Source organism: Trachypithecus francoisi, unplaced genomic scaffold (assembly GCF_009764315.1).
Source record: "Trachypithecus francoisi isolate TF-2019V2 unplaced genomic scaffold, Tfra_2.0 Lachesis_group10, whole genome shotgun sequence".
NCBI lineage: Eukaryota > Metazoa > Chordata > Mammalia > Primates > Cercopithecidae > Trachypithecus > Trachypithecus francoisi.
Window position 1 is genome coordinate 127349202 of NW_022681455.1, and position 8965 is coordinate 127358166.

The 8965-nt window shown below is 49.4% G+C and overlaps 1 protein-coding gene across 1 annotated transcript; it reads left to right on the plus strand.

The window, feature by feature from the left end:
- Positions 1 to 442: 442 nt before the first annotated feature.
- FOXL1 (forkhead box L1) lies at positions 443 to 4082 on the plus strand. Its single transcript, XM_033219238.1, has one exon. It carries the CDS (start codon positions 736 to 738, stop codon positions 1771 to 1773), a length of 1038 nt encoding a protein of 345 aa, XP_033075129.1. The 5' UTR covers positions 443 to 735; the 3' UTR covers positions 1774 to 4082.
- Positions 4083 to 8965: the final 4883 nt, after the last annotated feature.

An 8965-nucleotide genomic window follows, 5' to 3' on the forward strand; every position in this document is an offset into this window, starting at 1 on the left:
GGACCTCAGAAAGTGTTTTGCTAGACTCGACCTTTTACATCTCGACATGTCCGGTTAAGCCTGGGAGAAGAAAAGTCCTTTTGTGGAGGCCCTGGGGTTGTGGGGCTCCCCCAGGCCAGCGTAACACTCAGCCCTGCACACCCACCCCCATCTCCACCTCTCTTTCCTGGCTCAGCAGACCCTGCTCCGAGCCACCGCGGTCTACATCCTGCCTCACTGACTGTGTGTGCTTACAGCGTCAAGCGGTGGACGTGATATTTCAAACATCAGATCAGTGCGTTTATATATTGGGTGCCCGGAAATTTTTCCAAATAAACACAGCTTGATTCAACTTGGGTGGGCGGACTTATCAACAGACTAATTCTATAAACAAATGAAGGAATAGCCCCCAAACCGATTGGCTGGTATCAAAAAGACACGTGGAGGGAAAAGCTTGGAGTTTTTCAGCAATGAAATTTTAATTAATGTGGGTGGGCTGAGAACACAAGGACTGTTTATCATAGACAATTTATTTTCCAGGGCTAAGTCAACATATAACAGCAAACTTACAACAATTATTTAACATTTTTAAAGCCATGAAGAAGGGACAGAGCACGGAGCGGCCGGGGAGAGCGGCAGAGCCAGAGGCAGAGGCACGACTGGCTCCCCCGGAGGGCCCTTGCGGCGCGGGGCGCAGTGCCTAGGTCCCCCGGGTCGCCTGCGTTGCGGGGAGCGCAGCACAGGCTCTCGCTTGCCATGAGCCACCTCTTCGATCCCCGGCTGTCTGCCCTGGCAGCCTCGCCCATGCTCTATCTGTACGGTCCCGAGAGACCCGGGCTGCCTCTGGCCTTCGCCCCCGCGGCTGCTCTGGCTGCCTCGGGCCGGGCCGAGACCCCACAGAAGCCTCCCTACAGCTACATCGCGCTCATCGCCATGGCGATCCAGGACGCGCCCGAGCAGAGGGTCACGCTCAACGGCATCTACCAGTTTATCATGGACCGCTTCCCCTTCTACCACGACAACCGGCAGGGCTGGCAAAACAGCATCCGCCACAACCTCTCGCTCAACGACTGCTTCGTCAAGGTGCCCCGCGAGAAAGGACGGCCAGGCAAGGGCAGCTACTGGACGTTGGATCCCCGCTGCCTGGACATGTTTGAGAACGGCAACTACCGGCGCCGGAAGAGGAAGCCCAAGCCGGGCCCCGGGGCCCCGGAGGCCAAGAGGCCCCGCGCCGAGACGCATGAGCGCAGCGCGGAGGCGCAGCCGGAGGCGGGGAGCGGGGCAGGGGGCTCGGGCCCTGCAATACCACGCCTGGAGGGAGCGCCTGCGGGCCCCTCGCCCCTCCTGGACGGCCCCTCTCCGCCGGCGCCCCTCCACTGGCCGGGGACCGCGTCCCCAGACGAGGACGCCGGTGACGCTGTCCAGGGCGCAGCGGCAGTGGCGGTCGGCCAGCCAGCGCGTACGGGGGACGGCCCCGGGTCCCCTCTGCGCCCCGCCTCCCGCAGCTCTCCGAAGAGCTCCGACAAGTCCAAGAGCTTCAGCATAGACAGCATCCTGGCGGGAAGGCAGGGCCAGAAGCCGCCTGCAGGGGACGAGCTCCTGGGGGGCGCCAAGCCCGGGCCCGGCGGCCGTCTGAGTGCCTCGCTCCTGGCCGCCTCCTCCAGCCTCCGTCCGCCTTTCAACGCTTCCCTGATGCTCGACCCGCATGTCCAGGGCGGTTTTTACCAGCTCGGGATCCCCTTCCTCTCCTATTTCCCCCTGCAGCTTCCCGACACCGTGCTCCACTTCCAGTAAAGCAAACGATGGCGCGGTTCTTCTCCCGGCCCAGCCTGCGCCTCCGCTGAGCGAAAGGCCACAGCTCCCAGCTGCGGAGGATTTTAAAATGATCTTTGCCTGGGACGGCCTGTGGGTTCAGGGAAGTGGCACCAACCGTTGCGCGCAGGTGGGCGCGCTCGCCTGCCTTCTCCGCAGCAAACTTTTCCCAGCAACTGGGCGCAGCTACAGAGACTTAAAAGATCCCCGCGGGGTCATGGGCACCCGCAGGGACCTCTACCGCGGGAGATTCCTTGACTTTTGGCCTGTCTAATGGAGTGGTCTTCAGCTGCCCACCGCAGGTCCTGCGCGTCCCGGGCATGCGAGGGCCCGCAGACTACCCAAGACAGGCCTTACAGGTGCAGTGTGGTCCTTTCGACCGGGGACCCCCATAGGACCGTCGCCTGCTTCGCTGTTGCTGTGTGGGTCAGGCCTTGGTTATGAGCCCATCTGGATGTGGGGTGGTCACAGCTGGGTTTGTTCCTGACTTGAAGTTGTGGAGGTGCCGGGGGTGACCCGGGGTTTTCAGGTTTTCTGGAAGATGTAGGGCCTGATTAGGATTTATGACCAATATTCAGGTACAGAAGCTGATAAACCACCCAGAGCAGTAACACTTTTATTTTAAACAGAGAAGTTTTCTCTTAATTTCTTTCTGGGTAGTAAAAGGAACATGTTTTATTATTTGCATAAATACTTGACTCTAAGCATTGACCTTTGAAAACGCCTGTATTAACAACTTTTATTAAGAAAGTGCACTCTATATAACATCTTCTTGCATTATGATATCTCATTAGCCAATACACATGCAGCTATGTAACCCACAACAGCAGACGGCCTATCCTTTTGCTTTTGTTTTTAAGGGATCAAAATATTTCAAGGCATACCATGAGGAAGGGTGTGAGGGGGAGGGGATATGCCTCAGACAATGTCAGAGTTTTGATTTCCATGTTTTTTCAAGATCCAGGCTTGGTGGTCGCTATATGTTTCAGAAACAGATAATGAAGGACTACGTTTAATTTAAAAAGTTGGGTGAAACAAGCAAAAGCAGATGCAGAGAGAGAGGGATGAACGCGGGGGAAGAATAAGGGGATGTGCTGGTATCAGCTGGAAGGGGCCTCTCCAGGCCCCAGAGGACCTGAGGCTTGACGGCAGGACACTCCTGGCCCCGCACCCCCAGCAGCTTAAAGAGGTGACTGGCAGTCTGGGGAGGGGAGCAGAGCTCTGCAACAAAAATCTAATTAAGAATATTGAGATGTTCACAACCAAGTTAGGCTTGGAACTTCGGGGAAATGCACCCAACCTCTATGCCATCGCTAGCTGGATTATCTTCGAGGTCGTGAAATGCAATTTTCTGAACCTCTAAGTCACTTTTATTTTATGTCATGTGATAAAGACACAAGTAGTCATGCATTCTTGGAAATAGATTGGGAGGGAGGTCTTTAAGATAGCTTTTAAGATAGTTTCCTGGACTTCTCTAAAAATGATGACAAACTTTGAATCCAGAGGGCCTGCTGGTCAATGTGTTGGAAAGGACATTTCAGACCGACAGACTGATTGGATAATTCATAGGCATAAAGGTGACTTTTGGAAAATTCATTCTCATGTCCGTGCTGAACCAGGCTTCCATGACTGGTTTCCACCCAGGCCAGTGGGAAGACTCTGGGAAACTGCAGCCCAGCCTTGACTGGAAGAACTTCCAGGAGGAACCATTGCTGAGATCCAGGCTCACTGTGTTTAACTGAAAATGTGGTGGAAGGGCTGTCACTGGATATTTTGTTATCCCAAACTCTCAGCCTCTGTGAATAAAGTTGTTTTTTCATTAACCTCTCAGTGACTGGTTCAGTGGATTACTGGAGGGAAATAAACAAACAGTGTAATAAGAAAGAGGAGACTGGGATTATATCTGGGAGTCGTGTTAGCATCTCAGGAGGCTCTGGCTTCGGAGGGGTAAACACACAGACAGAGGGGAAGGAGTGAAGAGGATGCCGGGCCCGGGAAGTTGCCTCCATATCAGAAAGCACGATGAGTTAATTCTGCCATATTGAATCAGTTTTTAATCTTTCCTTTTTCTTTTTTGTGTTTGATATGCTGTCTTGGGAGGTTTTGTTAATTTGTGATGGCTATGTTTTGAAGAAGCAAATAATTTGATACTGCAATTTTAAAAGAATCATATTTTAAAGTTACCATTCCAAAAAGTATTGTACAAACGTTACTTTTATGACACAGAAAAAATGCAAATGTATCCACTTTGTGTGTTTATACATGCATAAAGATAAATTCTATTTAATCCCCACTTTCATCTGGTTTAGAAAAGCTAAGACAAATGGATAGTGAGGTCATTTTTATGTAATCTATACAATTTCATGTGTATTCCTTCCTCCCGAACCAAAAAGAGGAACTTTGGGTCTTACCAATCCGAATAACTGTTCTATTGATCCAGATTTAATCGTTGGCTGAAAATTATGGCTCAATAATGTCAATAGTTTCTGCTCGTAATTAAAACAAAATCCCAGGTATAATTAGGGTGAGCCAGAAGCAAGCTTATCATTGTACTCTTATGCCATCTGAAGGAATACCTCTCTGCTCTCAACTAAACAAAGGGAACAGATCTGTCTTCTGTAAATGATTTTTGGTTCAAGCCCTGATTACACACACACACACACACACACACACACACACACAAACACATACCCACACATATGAGTGCACTGATCGTAATGAGGATATGGCAGGCACATGTATGAAAACTGTGTATACATATGTGTATGTTTATATAGGTGTATATACATATATATACACACATGAATGTGTAGGGGTGTGTGTGTGTGTATTTGTTCTGTGTACATGAATGCTCATAAATTTATCTTTTTTGAATATACCTGAGACTCAGATCAAGTACTGAGTCCTTTCACTTTAATCCAAGTATTGATACTATTTGAAAGATTTTGTTTTTCTATATAGTTTTGAAAAGTAGATATAATTTCTATATAGCTTTAATAGTTTTGTTTCTCTATGTGGTGTGAACCAGGGATAACTTTATTGTTCTGTGTTATTATAGTGAAACTAACAGATTTTATTCAAATGCCGTAGACGACACCCGCTTTGAGAACTTTTCCCTCCGTTCACAACGACAGAGAACTTTACAAAGGACTCTTGCTCTGCCTGGCCTCATCTAGTTACTGGCTCTTCTAGAAGCGAATGGCCTCCTGGGCTTCCAATGAACCATAAGAGTTTTGAGAACCTGAACAGGACCTGCTTAGCCATTTTCAGATTTAATTGTGCCCGTTTGAATGGTGGTCTTCACCATTTCACTCAAAGTGGTGAGTGTGTACCCGTGTGTGTGTTAAAGAATTAGCCACATATATTATTGTTATAGCTGAAAGCCAGAGCCAGCCTGCCCAGACACTGGCAGGTTAATGTGAACATCGCAAAAGTGGGTGACATTTCCAGTAACCAGCTGCACCCGGAGTGAGAAAATCGGGGGCGAGTCATGATTTTGTGCCCTTCCTGGCTTCATGGTGGCTGGAGTTTTGCTTCCATGGAATAAAGATTGTTTCATAGAATGAAAAACATAAATGATAAAAGCAAAGTTTGTCCATTAAAAATAAAGAGCGTGAGTTTGTGGAAAAGTAAGATCCTTTTGACTCACACTTAAAGCAGTTTTAAAAATATGCCTGAATAGCCACATGGCAAGCTCTCTCCTCTGCTGGTCCTTATCCAGAGGCCCCAGTGCTGAGTTCTCCAGGGCTCAGGCAGGGGCCACAGGTGTTTACAGTGACCTGGAGTGGGGCCTGATCACTGGAGCGGGCAGTGGTGGGGCTTGGGCTGAACCAGGGTGGGGGAAGTTCTGTCCCTTCAGATGGCATCCAAATGCCAATTGCACTGGGTAAATCAAATGTGTGGCTTATAGGCCAGATGTAGAATCAAGCTCAGGCTCTCCACCATGGGGTGCAAATGAAATCTAGGGGGACACAGTCAACTCAGGTGTCTTTACACTAGCAGTGGGGGTGGAGGGAGGCAATGGGACATAGATTTGGTCCCAACCTGTTTTTTCCATTAGGTACAAGAATGAGGGTCCTGGCAGGAAATAGAAACCCACTTAGAGGGCTCCATGGAAAGGATCAGGGTGGAAGGACTATTTATGGAGGAGTGGGCTGGGTAAAGGAAACCATCGGTGATTAGCAAGGGTGAGAATGGCTCCATCCTGCCTCTGCCCGCCTCAGCCCACAGCAGGTACCACCTTCAGAGCTGGAGTGGAAAGGAGCCACAGTGCTGGAGCAGACAGGAGGGAAGGGAAATACCCCACTTCTCCTCTTCCTCCTTCCAGCCTCAACCGATGCCTCTGATGGGCTGAAACCTGTCAGAAGCCCAACCTACTATGGAGCCCAGGTAATGCTGTCCACAGGGACCAACCTGAAGAGGAGGTGAAGAAGGGCTGTGGACCCGGGAAGGGTTGGGCAGGCTGACTGTGACCAGCACACTGGGGGTTCTTCTGCTGGGATCAGGAAGTTGCCACTGCCCTCACCACACCTTGATGTACAAGAGCCAAGGTTGGGATGTCCCAGTCAATGCCTATGGCTGCATGTGGAGTTCCAGAAGATTGGAATCTCCCATCTGGCAAGCTTCCAAGAGAAGCAGGCTGTAGATACTAATCTGGGTCCCTCTTAGGTGGGCAGGGCCTCGGCCTGAACTGAGCTCCAGAGAAGGCCTGCCCTGGCCATGCATCTCTGCCTGGATGTCTTGGAGCCTGAGAAGGTGCTGGACTGCCTGTGATCGTGCATGGTAGTAGTGTTTTTTGTTTTTTGTTTTTTGTTTTTAAGGCTGAGTCTCACTCTGCTGCCCAGGCTGGATTACAGTGCTGTGGTGTAATGATAGCTCACTAGCCTCAAACTCCTAGGCTCAAGCCAGCCTCCTGCCTCAGCCTCCTGAGTTGCTGGGACTATACGTGCACAATCTTACACTTAGCTTATTTTACAATTTTTGTGTTTGCAGAGAGGGGTCTGGCATGTTGCCCAGGCTGGTCTCAAACTCTTGACCTCAAGTGACTCTCCCACCTCAGCCTCCTGAAGCACTGGGATTACAGGCGTGAGCCACAGCATCTAGCCTTCACTGGGTTGTGTGACTGATGCTGTCCTGCCCTTCTAGAATGTGTGGACCACTAGTTGGCGAGGGCATCCTCAAGCCCAATCCAGAAGAAGGTGGGATGAAAAAAAGATCTCCACCCCAGGGCAGTGTCTGTGTTAAGCCCACTTGGAAGGGTGAGGAACAACACCCTGGAGTTCCTGAGGTCATGTGAACTTCAACAGCATGAACTTTAAGGAACAGCTCATGCCTTTGCAATGTGCAGCAGAAAGTATTACGAACCTCATGCCACCCAGAGCTCTTGGCTTCTCATTTCTCTCAGGTAGTTGGTCACCATCTCCTATTCACCTCTTCCAGGTCTGCCCCTACACACCCAACAATGGGAACAATCGCTGTAATTGCATCTTACTGATGCCTTACACCTCAGTAATTGATCTAGTCGGGGTGGGGTGGCCCCGGAAGAGGGTTTCTTAACCTGGAGAAGAGTGTGGTCTCGGAGCCCATCAGATAGAGGCTAAAAAAGCAGCTGAGCTTTCACTTGCTATTGACATTGGCACAGTGACCTAACTCTTTTGTCCCTTAACTCCTGGCATGGGTACAAATAACATTAGTAACTGCATCATAGAGCTGTCATGGGGCATAAATTAAATGATGGTTATATGTTCATGACAACAGCCTGCCCTGGTTCTCATCTGTAAAATAGGAAGAATAATCTCTCCTCCTCCATAGGACCTCATCAGAGTTAAATTAGTAGATGTCTATAAAATATCCGGCATACAGAAAACACTCAAAACATGCTAGGTCTTATGGCTGTATACAGATGTAACCTCTAGTCTCCATTTGTGACTTCTCTGTTCAGCAACAAAATCATGAACCAGCAGCACTGCTCATGTTAGAGAATTCTGTCGAGAACAGAAGGCTCCTGGGGCTGATTTCTCCAGTCCTCCTGCCCGGGCAGGCTGGGATCCATTTCATCTTTTTGTTGCCATGTTTCCTCTCTTGAGGTGATCCAACCGTTTGAACACGAAACCAAAAGCAAAATAAGCTGCTACACACAGCAGGGAATCTTAGGAAAACCATAGGAGAGATGATTTTCACAGACTGGAGGAGGGCAACATTCCTTTGGTGCTTCTTTGCTTTGCCCGGGCGGTACAAGGAGCCTAGAGGAGACTTCCCAGGGCTGACTGTCTAGCCACTGTGAACTCAAGGGCCTTGGGAATGAATACAAGTCTTTATTTCTGCCCCCCCAGCACGGAGACCATTCCTATAAGCCAAAAGAGAGGCTCCACCCCTCTCCTGGGGAGAAAGGGCCTAGCCTGGAGGAACAGTTTTCCCTAAACTCACGCATTTCATAGCCCGCCTTATAAAGTGTAAAGAGTATTTCTTTTCAATGCTGTAGCTAAATATAGCAGGGCTTGGTCAGCTAGAACATTTTTAGAAAGCACATTACAAATCAGGAATGTTTTGGAGAAATAAATAAACTTTCCCACATTTTTGGACTTTGAGTCGGTCCTGCAGCCTCCATCTTGAGAGCACGACTGGTGGGGAAATGATGAATAATTCATCAATGGCACTGCCCAGAGCTCTTTTTGGAACCCTGAGTATACTGGATATTCTGCATTGACTGAAGTTGTGGGACAAGGATGGATGTGCAGGGAGACACTCTCGGGGGAGGGCAGCCCCCTGTCTCCATAAGGGCCACTCAGTGGCATAAGGAAGAGAAACAAATGTATCTCCAATGTGTTGCATTTCTGACCCAGCCATTTTGGGAGGTGTTCACTGAAGCATCTGAATGTGATGAGAAGAAACCCATGAGGCTGTGGTTCCCACCTGCTCTGCACCAAGAATGACCTGGGAGTTTTGGATTTGCACAGCACCTGTGTACTGACCTCAGACCATGATTCACTTGGCCTCTGGTGAAACCAGACAGGTGTATTTTTATAAATTCCTCAGGCAATTCTATTGATGCTGCAACCAGAGCTGACAGCCCCTGCAGTGAGGTATAGATGCCACTGGTTGCATTTGTAGAGGTAGAGAGAAGACGTACTCAGCATTAGCTATCATTTCTTTCTTTTCATCTATGCATATTTAT